At 40.5% G+C, this 19,901-nt stretch overlaps 1 protein-coding gene across 3 annotated transcripts in view; it reads right to left on the bottom strand.

Moving 5' to 3' along the window:
• Positions 1-19,901, bottom strand: part of aff2 (AF4/FMR2 family, member 2) — a 188,155-nt gene that overhangs the window by 29,999 nt on the left and 138,255 nt on the right. For all 3 annotated transcript variants that reach the window (XM_019346511.2, XM_019346508.2, XM_025898390.1), the window contains 5 exons: positions 9,950-10,067; positions 7,675-7,780; positions 7,397-7,547; positions 7,033-7,248; positions 5,300-5,504 (listed from right to left, as the gene is read on the bottom strand). In XM_019346511.2, coding sequence (XP_019202056.1) covers positions 5,300-5,504; positions 7,033-7,248; positions 7,397-7,547; positions 7,675-7,780; positions 9,950-10,067 — 796 coding nt within the window. The remainder of the gene's footprint in view (positions 1-5,299; positions 5,505-7,032; positions 7,249-7,396; positions 7,548-7,674; positions 7,781-9,949; positions 10,068-19,901) is intronic.

Here is a 19,901-nt window from a genome sequence, read left to right on the forward strand (position 1 = left end):
TGGGGTGGGGGTGGTGGGGGGTGGGGGGCATGGTATGAATGAAAAAAGAATGCTTGGACACTGCTAGCATAATGGACAGGTTGAAGATTGAAGAAGATGAAGCATCGCCAAATGTGCTTCCAAACCAACTTCTTTTTTGAAAAGTGTATTGATAGCAATGTTGAATATTCTTACATAGTAAAAAAACAAAAAACAACTACACTTAAAATAACTACACCATGAAGATGGTTTGTTTTTCTGTTATTTAAAAGAGGTAGTGGTTCATTTTATTGCAACCTGTAATTTATTGCAGTTTACTTTTATTTGTTTAATTGTTTACAAAATGTCTGAGGTGTGAAATAAACTGCAATAGAGTTTGAAAACAAAAATGTGTGGGTGTGGTTGGAGGATGTGTTTGTGTGGGGAGGGGGGCCTAGCAAACAAAGTTTGGGAGCCACTGGCCGAGCACGTTTTCTTTCATGTAGTGAAGCTACATTAGTACATCAGCTACATAGTCTGCCATTATTAATTTAATGGTGATAATATACAAAACAAACATGTTGTATTTAGTATGACCGGACACTAGCATGGATGCGGATGCCTCCTTACTGTTGCCTGTAGACTCTATTTATCTATTAGCAGGAGCATCATTGTAATTTCAGTTTGGTTAAATGGATTTTAGTTACATTATCTGATGTTACCTGAATGAACATTAGTATTAGTAGACTATCAGACTTAGTATTTTGTCTTTTTTTTAATCCTTGTACAGTACACGATGACACAATGATGTGAAACTTTGATTTAAACTTTCTGAAATCAGAAAGTCATTAGCTTACACTGTGTAAGCAGTCTACATTTGAAATGGAAATAATAATGACAGAATAACTTCCAATTAAATGTTAATAGTTTTTCTCCTGTTTTCTTACCTAAATATGTTTTTCCATATTATGTGTAATATTCTGTGATTGGTTAACCTGTCTCCTTTACTCTTCTGTGGATCTCAGCCTCAAGCTTAGTTTATGTCTCCTACAGACCAAACTCTTTGCAAACAGGTCACATCTACACAGTTTATGCCTGAAGCAGCACCGCAGGGCACAGTCGTTTTAACCAGATTTTACTTAAACAGGTTAAAATGGTTCATTTGTTGTGGGCTGTCTTCTGTTCTAGTTAGTATTTACAGCTGCACACATGCTGACCTATGTCCATGTTTCTGGATAACAAAGGTGAAGGATGGGCTTTGGCCTTATTGTAGGTTTGTGTCAAGATGGACACATGACAACTCACATCTCCGTGACATGACACAAGACCACATTCATCCATGGATGAACAACGCATGGTATCGATATATACATGACAGCACACCCAGAAAAGACTGCTATGTTTGCTCCTATATGCCCCCAACGACACAGTACGCCACCTTGTATGCGAAGGGAATGGACATAATTCAAGCAAAGTGTGCCGCGAGCTACGCCAGCCTTGGGTATCAATTCCAGGGAATCGTGGTCAACCATGAGGAACCTCTCCAGATAGGACTGCGACATGGCACTAGTGTTTTTGTTCTTTTGATTATTTTTTAAATTTTTTAACAATAGGAAAATAAATTTATATATAAATATATATGAGTGAAAACTGGCTTCTAGCTGTTTGTGTATCATCAGTTTAACTTTCTGACAAGCCTCCTTTCTTCTTCTGTAAATAATGTGTGCCAGCTGGCAGCCGCAGCCACAATCCACTCAGTTTATTTTCATTTTTAGTGCTGTGCAGCTACACCTGCATCCCTGCCCTTGTCTTGTTCCCAATCAAAATTGACCCTGTGATGTTGAATACTTAATTTTAGACATGTACTGATCAATTATCCTCAACCGAAACAAAGGCGAGCGAGGAGCAACAGCAACATGAGAAAGCAACTACAGAGGCAGATGCAGAGAAGAAAACACCACCAATGTTCCCAGTCGTCAGTATAAACCCACTCGCTTGGCAGACGCAGCCCTCTGGAATCTTTCCAATGCGTGTTGCCATCTGCAAAACCCATTCTCAGTAAATGCCATGTAGTGTTTTACTGAAATAGAAAAAAGGGGGAAACTGTCCCTTGCACAGAGCTTATTTGCACTGCCGGCAAAAGCTTTTCCTTTCTTGAACAAAAGTCCTCTGGCCTGTTTTCTCCATAGTTCACCTCTCCTCACTGGTGACATTAGCCATCTTGCCAGCTGCTCTGCGCAACTAAAGCTGGCAGAAGATCAAATGTTGCGACAGCACTTACGGCACAGATTGCAGATGTTAGCGTTCATCTCTATTCTCAGGTAATTTAAGAAAGGTTATATCTCTTTAGTAAAACAAGGATATTTTCACCTGTGTAAACTTGACAGGAGAGGCACATCTATACCATGAACGACAGCCCATTGGATTTAATTATATCGTATCGTTAGCTTTGATCAGTGTACGTACACGAGAGCCAAAATCTCAGACTGAAATGCTCACGTGTAGATTTTTATTAAACTTTTGGATCCGTTAGATGTGAATGAGACAGAATAACCCAAATATAATCACTTCAGGCACACAGCTGTGGCAGCACCACACAACTGCTGTGGAAGTGTAACAGTAACCAGTGTTAGGGCCTCATTAAAAAAGAAATATTATTGTTCATTTTGAGAATAAAGTTGACTTCATTCTTAAAATAATATTTCAAGTTTAATTTCGAAATTTCGACCTTATTCTCAAAATGAACAGCAATATATATTTTTCACAATGCGCCCCTAATGCTTCGTCGTATTAATTCACCTGTAAATAAATGACACTTTTGAACTTACAAGGTAAAATATTTACATGTAGCTACACTGGGACAAGTTAGTAGAGTCAGCTTTTTCAGGAAACAAAGAAAGAATTATACTGTAAGTAAAAGTAGTGTTTAGGTCATTTTAAGGAATTGCGTAAGGAATTTGAAGTAGTGGAGGACTGATTTTATAGCATCACTTCATGTGTTTTACAGCAAAGATGACACAAATTATACTGTAAGTAGAGAAAATCAAAACTGGCCGGCATGTGTGACCTTGTAATGGAGGAAGCAAGTCTAACTTAATTTATCGACTTTTATTTATAATTAAAAACAATATTGAACAGCAATAAATCAAATAAAGATATAAAGATGCAAAAAAATAAAGACCTAAAAATCTAAGATTCCACAGTACGACCCCGTCCCAAAAAATAATTTACGATGTAAGACGGAGAAATATTGTTTGTTTTTCCCTAAATGACCACTGCACACTGCTTAAACTTACATTATATATATTTTTGTGTTGCTTTATTTCTATAAAATACATGAAGTTATGCAATCCTTAAAATTACTTACGCATTACTTAAAATTACCTTCAGAAAACTTAAATTTATTTACAATATAATTCTATCTTATTCTAGTGTATCTACCTTTAAGTGTTTATAGGTAAATATAATGATCTACTTTCAGGTAAAATGCATTGAAACTCCATTTAATTACAGGGGAGCCGTTAGTCGTTGCATTGTTAAGTGTTACCATGAAAAGTTGTGTATGTGGGGCAACCAATCAGAAAACAGGAAGGCTGTAAAGGGCTTGCTTCAGACAGTTGGCAGATTGAGAGGCTTCACTAACGTCTGGCATAAAATAAACGATGTTTATTCTGAAATAAGAGTATTAGGTCCCCTCTAAGTTCATGCTCAGTACTCTGGGTAAATCCTTGCAGTGGGATACGTGGAAAACTTTTATGTTGTTTCCCTGAAGTCGATGAAAACAAAAGAGAACGTGATGATAATTAGGCATTAAATAATTAGTTGTTAAATTAATTCTAAGTACTGTGTGAGCAAATTAAAGTTTGGAGCTCTGAGGGGCTGTCGGGGCGCCTGTAGCGCCGGCTGCTAACGCAGAGGTGGCAGTTGTCAGAGTCGGGCACGTCATGCTGCCGGGTCACTTCTTCAAGTCTTCTCTGTGGGCTGCAACAGCTGAGCTGCTGTTTGCTGGTTACTGCAGTTTTCCTCAGTGTAATCTTGTTGTAACATCGCTGACAGCTGCTAACGTGTTAGTTGCTAATTTGTCAGCAGATGAGTTTTACGAGAACAATTTCCACAACCTGACATCAGAACAACGGAGGGGAAATTAGTTCTCAAAGCAAAACAATGACGTGAGACACCAGCATCACAGAGATCAGCTAACATGAAAACATCTGTAAAGAAACTCATCAGCGTTATTTGTTTACACGTTCTTTAGGGCTTCTTATTCACTCACTGTTCAGCCTCACTGCACTGTTACATTAGGTCAACATTTTCATGATTTCCTTTTAGCATTTTGAACGTTTGTTGCTGTTTAACCATTTAAATCCTCCTGTTCTTTCACTTGAGTTAAAAACACTCTGATAAGTGTAGAGTTGGATCTGCCAGTCCACCACATCGGAAAATGCAATTTGAGTACAGTGAGCTCACTGTCATGAAGAAAGCGGTTTGAGCTTTTGTGATATTGAACGTTATCCTGCTGCATGCAGTCATCAGCAGATGGGTGGCATCACGTGTGGTCTTCTGCTGCTTCAAGGTTTGCTGTGTTGTGCTGCGGTGTCAGGGATGCTCTTCTGCATTCATATGTTGTAACGAGCAGTTATTTGAGTTACTGTTGCCTGCCGATCAACTCGAAGCAGTCTGGTCATTCTCCTCTGACCTTTGGCATCAACAAAGCATTTTTCACCCAGAGAATTGCTGCGTTCTCGATATTTTCTAAATCCTTTTTGAGAGCATTTTCTGAAAATCCCAGTAGATCAGCAGAAACACTCAGCCGAGCAGCCCATCTGGCTCCAACAACCAGGCATTTCAAAGTCACTTTAATCACCTTTCTTCTCCAATCCGATGCTCACTTTGAACCTCAGTGGGCTGTCTTGATCATGTATATATGCCTAATTTCACTGAGTTGCTGCCAAGTGAGTAGTTCAACAGATGTACCTAACAAAGTGTTCATCTTTTGGTGTTTTAATATAAATATGTAGCATTACATGTATGTATTTAACAAAAACTGATTTCCCTTTTTCATTAATGAGCATACAATAGCTGTATATATTCATATATAGAGTATTCACACACAGCTGAGACTGAATTACAAGCAGGAACCTTCCTTCCTTTCAGGGAAGGATCCACGAGTCAGTACATTTGCTGTAGAGTTGCATAAAGCGATAAGTACAGGGTACAGTCTGATACATCTGTACTTGGTGTTCAGCTCTGTTCCAAATGTCTGCAACCTACCTGCAGTGCACACACACACACACACACACACACACACACACACACACACACACACACACCTAAAACTAACCTGGTTTACACTGACAGCAGGTACTGGCAGTGGGGTTTGCTGTAGCGCTGCTGGTGGAGTGGCTGTGTTGGTGTTTGAGTTGGTAGCACTGCGAGGTTCTTTCCTTGGGGCTGTTTTCCCACTGGGAGGTTTACTACGCGGCCTCGGGGGGTTCTGATGCTCCAGGGAGGGGGGAGGCAACAGGTCCTTCTCCCTCGCTGCGGGGCTAACGGGAGAAACAATAAGAGGAAACCTCACTATTGGAATTAGATTCACCCTTGAGCAAGGCAGTGAAGCCCAAGCTACATGATAAACAATAGAAGGTAATGCTTGCCATTGCTTGGTCTTGTGGGGGCTGAATGAAATGAAAAAAACATGGCAGCATGAAATAATTGAAAACAGCATGCATGCAGTCAAACTTGGATGTAGGAAGCTTAAAATGGAACGAAGAAAAGGAAGAGGTGATTGAGGGAGAGGAAAATGAAAAACAGGAAAAAGAATCAATGTTATTTTTTTTTCTAATTAGGCCAACGTCGAGCTGCGCACAGAGACTGACATGGCTTCGACTCAGCCTCAGCACTTTTCAGCTCAGAGGGAGTGACAGTCTTCAGTGGCCATGTGCCAGACAGCTCAGTGATCCACGGGAACCTCTGTTAGCTCTAAGCAGCAGTGTGAAGCAGGTAGTAAAGTTCCTAACAGTAATTGTAATAGTTTTGTCAATAGCAAGCACTGTATCAGTTATAGAGCCAGTTACACATCAGAATATAGGCTGCAGTGGATTTTTATCTCAAACTGTCAGGCTGAAATGATGAAAGTGCACCAGTGTCTTCTTCATGTGCTGCTTTACAGAGACAGCAAAGATGGAAACATCTGGCTCAATTTTATTGATTAAAAGAGATATCACTATGTAAAGTATGTAAACCTGATGCACACAAGCCTGCCCTTGTACATTATGGTACAGCCCACATAATAACAAAGTGTAGTGTAGAATGTGCTCAGCTTGAGTAGGTCAATGCGGCTTAAGGAAACGTCGCTCTCGTCTTGTTAAGACAGTTGTTGCTTTTTAGGTAACTGGCTCTCCGAGGAGCTCGAGACATTCACCTGGGACACGAAAATAAGACTTTTGTAGCTCTAGCTTCAAATTTTATATATACATATATACATATATACATATATATATATTTAGAACCTCACTTCACTATGACTTCAAAAAATTATATCCACTTCCACTACAGTATATCACAACATATGAATTCTGACAACATATGATATTGGTGGCAATGGACATGACCATGGAAATATTAAATTAAAAATAATAACATCGAAAGGCAAAATGTTTTGCCAATGCTCTGCTTAATTTATGCTATGTGTCTGGTGAACTTTGAACTATATATACTTGGCCTTGTGACTAAATACCTGAAAAGGTTGTTTGTCAGACTCAGCTTCACTTTGGCTCAAACAGATGTGACAGATGTGAGCATGCTAGTGACTTTAAAAGTCAAAGCTACCATGCCAGCTGAACTCAGTGGTTATATATTATATTACATTATTATATATTAGAGGGAATATAAGCTATGGTGAGGATTTTACAGCACTGTATTTATCTTATAAAAATCTGTGTTACATATCAGTGTTTCTGTGTCTACAATGAAAAAACGTTGTTAACAACAACAAACAATTACTACTCCAGCAGAGCGTTAACTATGTTAGAAGCAAAACACAAGCAGCTCCTCATCATTTTCTTTAGTTCTTACCTGTGCTGGTTTGCTCTGTTCCATGTCTGGTTCTGATTATCCTCCACGCTGTTTGACCTCTCTGTCCGTCTGGGCTGTTTCTTCCCTGTGGTGTTCCTCCTTGGGGTCGTGACCTCAGGCCCCGACAACAGGCCCAGCGACAGCCTCATCTTAGACCTCTGGCCCTCCCCTGAGGCCTTCTGGCTCAGCTTGGCCTTTGCCTTCTCTCTGCCCGGGCTGAAGAAAACAAAACACATTTTTTTCATATATATGTGGTTAAGACACATTTTTGCCAGCTGCAGCCTACAATTAGTGTTTCATTCAGTCTTTCATTCAGCAGATGCTATTTGAAGAGCTACTTTAGCAATATTCTAACCAAACCTACCAGAAAGCTGCCCTTGTGTCCTTGTGCTCCACTGTAGGTGCAGCTGGAACAGGCGTACTGCTGGATCCACAGGGCTTGGTCTTGGCAGCCGTACCCACTCCCGGTGCTTCATTGGCTGGGGAGAATGTCTCTGGACCCTGGTTGATGGAGCCTAAGCAGTGGACCATTTGACTAGAATAGGTAATTGTAACCAAACCAAGATATGTTTATCTAGGCTATTTAGCACATCCTGCAGTTCTTCGTGGACAGAATGGCTTTAACCTTCCATGTCTACCAACCTGTGCCATGATGTTCTTGTTGTGGGGGAACCAGGGGTTTGGTCTGAGCTTGGACCTTATTCAACCAGCTGTCCAGCTGCCACTTGTTAGTGGATGGCGGCTCGGGCTAATAGGAGGAAAAAGACAACTTTTTATTTTGTTTGTGTTGTGATTTTGTTATCGCTTTGTCTCTTTCCATCAGTTTCCTCCAGTGTGTTTGACGGCACACGCCTATAAACCCAAGCAGCGTAGAGGCATTAAAATAATGTGATAAATATTGTCGTAATTTGTTTTTTCTGCAGATGGAGTTTTATGACTTTCTGAGCACTGACAAGACAGTGTGGGAAGAGTTCATTTAATTTACAGACAGTAAGATTTACAGTAAAGTGAGAAGCTGTGAATCAGGAGAATAGCAGTGAAAGGGGATCCGTCTCTTATAAAATGTAAATAAAATTGGAGAGATTTGTCAGAGCTGAAGATACTCACAGCCTCAGTGGTTGTTATTGGTGGGTTGTTGACAGTACTGTGTAAAAATCTCGAGTGACCCCTCATTTCTTTATCTATAGATATACTGTATGGAGCCAGGCTTTCTTTATTACCATTTTTTAAATTAATCTTAAGGAATAATTCTCCAAGTTTTCTGAGAACTGCTTTTTCACTCAGTTCCGTCCTTACACCTGATCTTTTTCAGAGGAAAGTTTTGTTTGTTAAGCCAGTAATGCATATACTCTTATATATTGTACATATATTTATTACTCTCAGATTTAGCCATTCTTATATTTTGCTTGTTTTACGTTATTGTATTTTTGCACAACTCTGTTGCTTGTGAAGCTCGCACACAAGAATTTCACTCGCATGTACTGTACCAGTGTACCTGCACATGTGACGTGACAATAAAAGTGATTTGATTTGAAAGCCACTTTACACTCACCTATGAGTCAATCAGACATAAAAGAGGCGCCTAACTGAAGGGATGGATTTGTAGAAAAATAACAGACAACTTGGAAAAGAACCAACTTTAAACAGTATTTTTAGCCACGTTATTTCTAGCAGCAACACATCATTTGTTCCGGTTTCTTTAATTGAACCTACACAAATGCCAAAGAGAAGTTTGACAGACATAAAATAGGACCAACGAGGTGATTCCCAGAAAAAAACGTGGCTGCCAATAAACCATTTTTAAGGAAAAATAATGACAAGAAAAGGCCAAATTACACAAGAACTGAAAACTGGTGAAATGTTTTGTTCAAACTGTCCTCAATATGTATGAAGGAGGCCAAGAGAGAGGTACATCAGTGCATCTACAGCCATGAACAACCTCTGTTACAGCGTCTGATTGGAGGAGTCCTTTTTCAACACGACAACGATCCCACCCACAGTCATTGATCAGCCTCCCCATAGCCTGGACTTTCACATCATTAAAGAAGTGTGGGATCATCTTAACTGAGAACACAATAAAAGGCAGAAACATGCGAAGAAGAGCTTTGAAATGCCTGGAGAAATATTCCTGGAGAAATTACAAGCAAGCTCAAAGAAAGTTTAGAGAGAGTTTAGGCTGTAGATGAATAAAGGTGGTCGGTGTCTGTGAAGGTTCTCAGTCATCCAGGTCATCGTACTCTAAGGAGCTTGGAAAGAAAAGCGTCTGGACTTCTTTAAGCTGCTTGAGGAGAGTCCCAGATTTAAGCCCTGTGGGAGTGTCCCCCCAAGAGGGACATGGACCCCCTATTGATCCTCTACCTAATCACACAAGCCAAGGTGTGAAGACGGGTGTGGGTCACAATCAGCCAAGGTTTCAGGTCAACTCATTGTGAAGCCTAACCCCACCCTATCATGTGATTTGTGAGGTTGGATGGCGTTCATATCAACTGACTTTCAGACTTTTTAAGCCTATTAGAACTGTACAAACTCTGCTTTTGCCTCAGGTACTATATTTCCATTTTTCAATACATCCCTGGACCATTCCTAGAAAAATCTAAAGAATCGAAGGGCGGCTCAAGACTTTATCACATTACTGCATGTGATACAGAAAAAAACTGACTAAATAAGATCTAAATGAGAAAAAGGATCGCCTTTCATGACTCTTCATTTATTTTACAATGCATTAAACATAAGCGAATATAATATTTACTTATTTGTATTATTTTCAAGATTTTAACAATGGTTAGCATTTTCTCCCAATAAAGAGTTAGTGTGTTTACCCAGTTGGTACCCACTGTGTGCGCACAGTTACTAGGAAATCTGCATAAATACACACAAGCACACACACACACACACACACACCGAGTTGTCATCCTACCTCTGGAGTGTTTGTGCGGGAGGCCTGATTATACTCGCTGTCACTGGAGCTGCTCTCAGACTCGTCGGTGTCAGACTCTGAGCTGCTTTCTGATTCACTGCTGCTCCCTGATGCACCACTAAAAAAGAAAGACAGACAGAATGGGGGGAGATGGGGGGAGGGAGGGGGAGGGAGGGGGAATCAACATGTCACAATGGAACAAACCAAAATCAGTTTCACTGGATGCTGAGAAAGCACAGCGACGGACACTGTCACCGCTAATGAGGTTACACCAAAAAGTTTCAGCACAAAGTTTCACAGTTTGCGGGATGACACGGACGTCCACTCGCTGCTTTGCTTTTTGCTGTCAGCACTGTCTGTCAGAAACAAAGGTTTACACAGTCAGAACATCTTTATCCAGATGATATTCTATGTAATCTTCAATCATCCATACATTTAGGACAGGAAATGATCTTTTTAAAGAATCATGGCTCAAACATCTGCACGTCCTCTCCAAACAACATGACATCCACTATAAAAGACTTTAAAATTCTAGCCTGACCTCTCATTCGCCAGCTCAAGTCAATTATGTCTTTTATTGATTTCAAATGTTACACAGCCAAGAGGACTCTCTCACCAAAGTCACCTCTCTGCTGGCATGAACTCAAATCTTTTTGTCTGTTTAAATCCAACTTTCAAACTCAGGAATTAAATTACCCTTAACTGGACATGAATTTGAACAAGCACATTAAAACTGTATCAGAGGTGCCCTTCTTATATAAATATACTTTAACTTGTGCACGACGTGTGTGGGAGCAAACAGCCTTTGTTCTCTGCTACTGGATGAAGCCCTACAGTGTTTACTGACTCATCCTGCCACTTAGTCTCAATCAGTGTCAGGGCTGTTTAAAGTACCTGCTGGGTCGTGACTTTCACTCTTGCTTGTACTGCTTCTCTCGCTTTAGTGTCAAGACCGCAGCTCCCTATCAGTCTGGCTCGAATGAGATGAGCCGCGAGCAAACGTGTTTGTTCCGTTAAAGCGATGAGTGATGAGTTCTAGACGACTATTATTTATATTTTGAACATGTGTGATGGCGATTCATGTCAAATAAAGAGGAAGAAAAATGCATTTTCCCTCCAAATGCAAATGTTTTGTTTATTAGTCTAACGGTGGTGTTCTGTTGGATGTTTTTTTTTAAATATTATTTTTTGGCATTTTGCCTTTTTTGGATAGAGACAGCAAAGAGGGGAGACATGTAGCAAAGGCCCGTGGGTCAGACTGGATGTGAGCTTAATCAGCACCCAACAACGATTCTCATTTAAATAAAAGCAGAGTAGCTGACTCTCAGTTTTGAGAAAAGTTTGACTTTGGGGGTCTTGTCCCAAAATCCCTGATGCTAAAACAGCGGTCCCCAACATTTTTTGTGGACCGGTTTGTGTCTGACAATATTTTTACGGACCGGCCTTTAAGATGTCGCAGACAAATACAACAGAATTAAACCAGTACTGGTACCAAAAAAAAAAAGATTTATTCATGACACACGGGAAAAGACCCAGGGAAACTGAGTTAACGATAAAAACGATAAAAACCCTGAAAACCATAAATTTCACACCCGAGCCTCAACTCTCGCGGCCCGGTACCAAACGACTCCGGTCCGTGCCGCGGGGGTCGGGGGACCGCTGCGCTAAACGAACCTCTGTGTCACCACAACCCCTACCCAAGTACAACGTATTACAATTTAATTTCAACGCTTTATTCTCAAAATAAAGAAAAAGACACAAAAGAAGAGCCTTCATTCAAACGGACCATTCAGTTTTTAACCAGTGTGCTTCATTCAAATTAAATCACACTAAGAGCCACAGAAGGAAATAAGAATCACATACTTTAATTTAATTGAACATATATGTCCAATATAGCTACTTTACATACAATTTATTGTCCTCGGCTACTCCAAACCATTTTATTAGCCTTTCTGATATTTAATGAAGCAAAACAATGATTTCTGTTTATAGTTTAACAAGAAGGCGTCCCCATAGGGAATTCACAGCTACCTGCTTCAAACACCTGATGTCAGCTAATGATCGTATGTGGCATTTAATAAAAACTCATATATCCTGATGGAACTGGCGAGAAATGAGTGTGAGGAGCAGTTTTTGTGTTTCTTAGGCTCTGTTGTTATTGGTGGATTATTGATGGTGTCATTGTTCTTCCTGCTATCGCTGTTTAGCCCAAACATGGGAACAAAACACAAATCTTCACAACATTCAAGTCTACACTGTTTGTCCACCTCTCATTTTTGTCATCAGGGAGGGTTTAACAAGACCCGGATGAACTATGATCCCAGCCTATCATCAGAGTAACTGGAAAACAGCTCAGGAAGCAGCTCTGAGATCCTTCAGGACGTTTAAACTAATCCCCGTTTTCTCTTCACTTCAGAAGCATTTCACACCATTTTTAAACAAATGATAATAATCAGAGGAGTCGACTGCTTTATGACTGGTTTGCTAAAAAATTAAGCACCTATCAGTGGGTAAAAAAAAGCCCATCTAATAATAAATGCATAAACACAGCATTTTGAACCTGTTCAATTGTCTCATCTTCTCTGGTGCTCCGGCTGGCCTTGTGTTCATCCATCCTTCCACAGAGCTTTAAATGGCCTCCTGGAGGCAACACGCCCGCTCGTCCCAACTTAAGAATACACACAAACACACTCGCGCGCGCACACACAGTATTTTTGCAATTATGTGTAGTTCCCTTTGTGTATGTGAGAGTGTGCACGTAATTTCAGTTCAAGGCTGCCATCACAGCAGGCACCAATCTGTGTGAGCAGTCAAGCAGCAAATCCATCAACTGTTCCTCAGGCAACACACACACACACACACACACACACACACACACACACACACACACACACAGTGACAGAGACTGTATGAATGCAGTCTCTGTCCTGTTTTTCTTCTATCATTACTCATCTATTCTCGGTCTTCCCTCTCTTTCAGTTTCAATTAAATTTTCACCTCACTTTGCTCTATTAACATACCAGGTGAAACAATATTGGCAAAGCACCGTGTTAAACCCTCGTACACATGTTTGTGTGCGCCCCTATGCATACCCTACATCGTGTAGTCTCTGCCAGCTGTGTGTTTGGAAGACATACGAAGGCACCCTCGAAAGTGCTTTTAACAAACGCAGGAAAGCTTCGTGTGTTTTTCTTTGCCTGGCTGGTGAATCAGCATCACAGTAACACAGGAAATGAGTCAGTGATATGATTCCCAATTATTTCTCTCTCTCTTTTTTTCCTGTAACAGGGGACTTTGATTTTCTTCATGTGCTGTGATGCTTATGTATATACTGCTTAATGTCAGTGCTGCTTAAATGTCATTAGATAACCTTTCCTATGCCTGGGGGAAATTTATTGATGAGGCCAAATGCATCCAGATGAGAAGTGGATGTATTAATTCATCTTCTATTAACCCCTGGGAGGCGCCATGATACACTACAAACAAACTGACATGCTGACACCCTAAAAGCTGATATAGTGAATATATTTCATCTGAACACATCGAGCAGAACGAGGGAAACTACATTCATGAATTCTGAGTCATAGTTCTGATTATTTAATAGATTTAAGTGAAATATTAATGCAACTTTTGTCTTTTTACTTTACGTGATTCTTGAGGAACACAGGACAAAGACGATGGTTATCCAGTTCATGACAACAATGAGAGGGGTTACTCAACATGATGACTGAGTTAGCGCCGGCTGATCGGTGTCTCGGCACAGGCGACTGGACCGGATCGAGTCTGCTAGGCCTTACCCGCTACTTTGATATGCAGCGGTCCCTACAAATAACCCGCGGTAGGTAAAATCCAGGAAGTAGCCAGCTTTATTTTTTACAATGATTATAATTATATTAATGTTTCCAGTTATAGTGCTTTTTCCCACTAATTAATTTTTCATATTTGCAGCACACATGAAAAATAACTTCTGTTTCTAGTTTTGTAAATATGAGGATTTGAAGCTTTTCTTTGTCTCACATTTTTAGTTCTTGGATTTTGTCATTTGGGTCTAACAAAACGAGACATTTGAAGAGATTACGTTAGTCTGACAGGAATTATAATAGTGCTTTTTACTGTTCACTGTCAATCTGATTGAAAGAAATAACAGATTATATGTAAAATAATAATGATACAGAAAATCCTCAGACAATGATCTTTTAAACACTTGTTGCTCCTTCAGTTCTCTTTAGCCAGAATCTGAGATGTTATACAGCTTGGCCCAATATCACTGTTTAAAGTCTAGTATGTGTTTATGTTGGAGTGGTGAGTGTTGTGTCAGTCAGATACCTGATAAGCAAATGGGAGGGAATGTGACGAATGATGTGAACATTAACTGAGAAACTGCATTTCTGGATTGTTTCAGTGTGAAACTGAAAACAAGGACCGTCAGGTCTTTTAGTGACGATGCTGCTTATGCACAGATCAATGAAGAAATGAGTGGAGATGCCAGACAGATGGTGACAGCAGACATAACCTGGACTTCAGTCTAAGCCGACGTTTTTATGTCCCTTACTGCCTTTAAAGATCTTTTGATGTGTAACCAAAGAGACCCAAGTGTGTGTGAGTCAGCAGCAGATCTCTGTTGCAGAGGAGGCTCATTAATATTATTGATTCAAGTCCAAAAGCCCCAGACTGTGGCGCGACTACAGTATGCCACTCTTTCTTTTCCATCTGACAAATGAATAACTTTTGGACAAATGAGGCTTAAATCAGTGCTACAAGAGGACGTTACCTGATGCATCTCTTCAAGAGAATTATTAAGTAGTTCATTTAGTTTACATAAAAGCAAACTGATTGTTCACTACTGTGCATAAAGATCTGGGCAAAGTTCAACCCAGATGGGGAAAGTCTTCTGTTTAAAGCAGCCCGAACATCATAATAACCCCCAAACATCCCAAAATATGACACTGGACTTGACTTGACCCCGATGGCAGGCAGAAGTCTTTTGGTCAGCAGTTTTTTCTTAAGCCAGATTACAATCTGCTTCTGTTGTTGCTCCAGGAAAAACTGGAGCTTGCTTTCATATAAAGCACCTTCTTATTTAATGAGTGTCTACTTTCTAACTCGGCTCGGTGGGCAGCTAGCCCACAGTGCTGATAAGACATCTGGCAAGAAATCAAGGTGAGAACAAACATCAGCTGAGCATCTGCTGCATGGAAGCAGGCTGCACTTGTTTGTCATTAGTGCTGGAAAGTAAAGACTTGTACGAGTGCCGGGCTCCCTCTACAGAACTGTGTAAGTGGACCTGGGTGATGTTAGTTTTTTAAATTATTCATTGTGTTGCTATCAGACGTTTGCAACATCAAATGTCTTTTTTTACACCACAAGAGAAACATTATGGACAAACGGTGCAAAGGGCATTTAATGCATCTGATGGGAGGCTTTTTATTTCAGCTCGTCATTCGTCAAAAGACAAAAACTGCCCGACACCAGTTTACGTTTCCCGCTCTGATGTGTTTGTCTTTTTTGTTTAAAGAGCGCCGAGTGAAGTTAAAGGAGGAGCGTGAGCGTCTTTTACTCTCAATGGGATTTTCAGTTGAGTGCTCTCTAGCCTATTTTATTCTGGCAACATAAACAGTATGTGTTGAAGGAAGGAGATGAAAGGAGATGAGTATGCGTGTGAAAGCATTACATCTGGCTTGCTTTCCTCCTCTTTCCTCAGGAATCAGCCATCAAGCCGTCAGAAATAAATTAATGCCGCCGTCGTTGCCAAATTAAAATGCGGCGCCAGCTGGTGCAGACTGACGGAGCAGCTTTTAAGTGGACGTTTCGTGTACATGCCTCAGATGTTTAGCTCAAGTTAAGACATACAAACTTCATCTAGGAGTGCATTAGTGTGTCGGAGCCGATGACTTGATGGACATTGAGTTACTAGTTTTTCCAAACACATTCCCCTTGTTGTCAGTTAGAAACGGTGAAACATATGTCACTTATCTCTGAGTGAGCTTGAGATATTAGCTTTTATTTCATTATTAAATCCCTATTGTTGATATCCTGTCTCCCATAATATCTTATATTACCTCGTTCATGTATTTATAATCACTCAGCTCAGTCTGTGTTACAGCGCTGTATATAAAGGACGTGACAGGACATATGTTTCCTGTATACAAACTACCTGAAAGACAATTTCCTCTTCAGTGCTTCCAGTTAGTGTTTCTGTCCTTCTTTCTGTCGTAAGCATCAAACCTGTTTGCTTATTTAGGACAAAGAGGCTTCGCTCGGGGTTTTTCCCTGTGTATTCCTGTGTCAGTGTTGCATAAGTAACACAGATAAGACTTACAAAATAGCCTTTGTCAGATCTTCAGGCTCCAGCAGAAGCTTTGGTGTCTGTTTATTTGTGTGATAAAATCACAAGCACAACAGGGGAAATGAAAGCCTTACAGCCTTGACGAAGTGATCAGTTGGTTTGATATGTCCAGTGGGCCTCACAAGATCCACACGACACGCACATATTTAAAGGCTGCAGCCTTTTAAATAGTGACTCAACAAAGTATTCGTGGTTGGAACTATCAACAGGGTCACAGGGGAGAGCTCGGTAGAAGTAATTCCTGGTTTTTGGAGGTTTTGTTTTCTTCATCATACCAGTGAGACGTGTGGAAAATGTGCGTGTGGGTCAGATCAGTCATGTTATGAGTAAAAAGACAATGTTTCTAACTTCTTAAGCACTTTCAATGCAGTGTAGCACATAAAGGTTCATTTTGACCTTGAAGCACATGAATTCTAAATAATGTGAACTTTTCCCACAGCTTTCAGCTACGTGTGAATCCATCATACTGTCCTACTCAGCACAGTCCTGTGCTACAGCAAGCTACAACGCTGCACATAATGCTGGTCCTTTAGCTGAGCTGGGAGGTAACAAAGTAACTTTCGAGTAGCTGTACTTTACCTGAGTAGTTTTTTTTCTTACAACTTTTTACTTTTACTCCCTGAATGTTCAAACAAATATCTGTACTTTGCACTCCTTACATTTCAAAACAGGCTCGTTACTTTCGCTTTAACGCTTTGAGGGGAGTTTTTATTTCACGTCACGGCAGGCCTTCAAGCATCAAAGTGATTTAAACCCAAACTGCAACACATGAAATGCATTTATCACCAGGAGATGTGGCACAAAAAGACATGAAAGATGCAAAAAAAACCAACCCAAAACCCCCAAACACTGTATGGGATAGTTAAAGGGGTTAAATTGGGTGTTTTTATTTATTTATTTTTTTGGCACAACACCCGAAAAACTGCAGGTGTCTGTAAGTTGTGGTACTTCAGCCTCTAGCCATACAGAAGACGAGCGAGTGGAGTTACATTTTTTAAGTGTCAGGTAATTTCAAATGCAACCTTTCTATCAGTTCAACAAACAACTAAAGGTGCAGCTGCTGTATTTCACAGAAAAGAAAGAGAGCTAACTTCACTCAGAGACGGAGAAAGATAAGAAAGACAGGAGAGGAAGAACAGAGGGTAGATTTAAAAAAAAGGACTGCTGCTTGATAAACTGGAAGTGTAAAGTACATGTGGTGTTATACTTTTTTTCATATTGTGAAATATGAAACAAAGAAAACAAACTGAGGTTGTTATTTAAGGTTGCATGAAAACCCTCTGCAGGTTAGTGCAGGACAAACAGGTTAGTTTGCTGTGATGGATTTAAAGTAAAGAACAGTGTGACTGGTGCACAGCGGCCGTGGTTTCATGGTCAGAGTTAGAATCGAGTGGAGCAGAGATTTAGCTGATGATGCTGAGATCCATTGACCGAATCCTACCTTCATACCAACTGCATACTGTCTAATATAAAGCCAGCACAGACAGTGTAGTGTCAGTGTAGAGGATGAAAATCAGCTCATGAAACGTGTTGAATTCAGGTAAATCCACAAAGAGCAGTAAACCTCAGAGCAGCAGGTCAGCTGATCACAGCCTGTGCTATAAAACATCTGCTGGAGCTCTGAACAGACATTATCATGAGCTGTGATTCTTTTCCACACAATGAGCCACTACAGCTGATTTCTAGGATTCCTCCACCTGCTGAATCCACTTTAACCTCTTCCCTACACATGTTTTCTGTTTGGAGGCAAAGTCACCCTCCACTATGGAGGCAACAGAAAATAAACGTGTTTTTTTCCTTCTTTTTCTCTGCTCACTTACCTGATTCGAGCTGAGTAACTTTATTATAATGAAATTGAGCTACTTTTACTTTTTTACTCTGAGTACATTTCAGAGCCGGTACTTTTTCACTTTTATTGGAGTAAAGAAGATGAATGAGTACTTCAACCTTTACTGGAGTATTTTTTAACACTAGTATCTGTATTTCTGCTCAGGTACACAATGGCCGTTTATCAATGCCCAAGTACGCGGGTACGTACTCACGTGCTCGGTGAGTACGTACTCGCCGAGAACGCGAGCACGGTCTCGTGGGCCGTTTCTCAATTCTCAAGTACGCGAGCACGGACTCGTTATTTGTACAGTCGGAACACCTGCGTACGTGATGATGTCACAGGTCCGGAGTTTTTACTGCCGTCCCCTCCTAATTTAACTGTGAGTAACATGTGATGAAGCTTACCTTTAATCACAGCCAAACCGGTTTACTCAGGAACAAATAAAACACTGAAATAAACCAAACATTAACATTTAGAAGTGATCTACGTGACTTATATATCATTTTTAACCTCAGTAGTGAAACCTCTATTAATAAAAATAGTGTACATGTACATACGTGTACATACCTTAATAAAAACAAGCAGGTGAGATGTTAGAACGCTTTTATTTCTATTCTAGTGGACACTCAATACTATAAACAGCTGCTGGGGTTTCTTTAACCTGAGTAGTGAGAAGTCCGCGAGCGGGGGGGGGGGGACGATGTGCCGGGAGTCCGCTGTTGAGTTTTGGACGAAATGCATTCTGGGATATATAGCTGTACCAAGTCCACACCGATGCATGCTCGATGAAATGGGCGGATCGAGAACACATCCGGGACTTTTTCGCGTTCTCGGCGTGATGCGTACTTCGAATTGGAACAGTACTTGGTCTCCGACTGATGACGTATCACGAGTACACGAGAACGCAAGTACGCACAAGTACGCATATTGATAAACGCCCAATGTCTGTCCTTTAGTCTCATGATGTCTAATAGTTTGTGGGTCCAGCCTGACCAGAAAAACACAGCAGTGGTTTCAGACTGAGTCAAACACGTGTGGTAGTCTGAGTGCATGTAACATGTCTGACCTTAGAGCGGGGGAAGAAAGCACCACTGTAGAAACATGAGGTGGGGCCTTGTTTTAAACTTAAACTATAATTTTTTTTAGCTAAATCTGACTAGACTTGTATTATTGTTATTATAATTCAACCTCAGGTTTTGTTTAATTGCTTTATGACTCATCATGATTTGAAGCAGCCCCTTTCAAAAACAAGCTTAAGATTACTTTCAGATTCAGGTTGATTTGTGCTTAAATTAAGAATACTTTAGTTAAAATAGCAAGCGTCACATTTTATGCTAGGTGACAAATCGTCGGTATATTACGCTTCCAGGCACCCAGCACGTCCCTATATTATAAGATCGGAAAATGAGAAAACATGAGAACCGTTTGGAATAAATCTACACATGTACGTTCGTTTTACTTAAATCGCTTTGGAAAACACTATCTAACGTCATTAGAGTGCTGGTTAGGGTCAGGGATAAGGTTACAGGGTCAGGGCTGGAACGTGTTTTACTGAGGGAGCATCATTCTACTGGATTTCATCCATAACCCAGCGTGTAGCATAAGAACGCTGAAGGTCACCTTTCACCTTCCTCAGGAACGCCTCAGGACGTGACAAATCGTCACTATATTGTTTTGAGAACGGGCTGAAAATAGGTGTCTATATCAAACTCTGCACGCTGTCTGTAGTGCCCCTCCCTGACCCTGGTTCAGCTGAAAATTTCTTCCTGACAAAA

The sequence above is a fragment of the Oreochromis niloticus genome, linkage group LG2, assembly GCF_001858045.2.
Source record: "Oreochromis niloticus isolate F11D_XX linkage group LG2, O_niloticus_UMD_NMBU, whole genome shotgun sequence".
NCBI classification, from domain to species: domain Eukaryota; kingdom Metazoa; phylum Chordata; class Actinopteri; order Cichliformes; family Cichlidae; genus Oreochromis; species Oreochromis niloticus.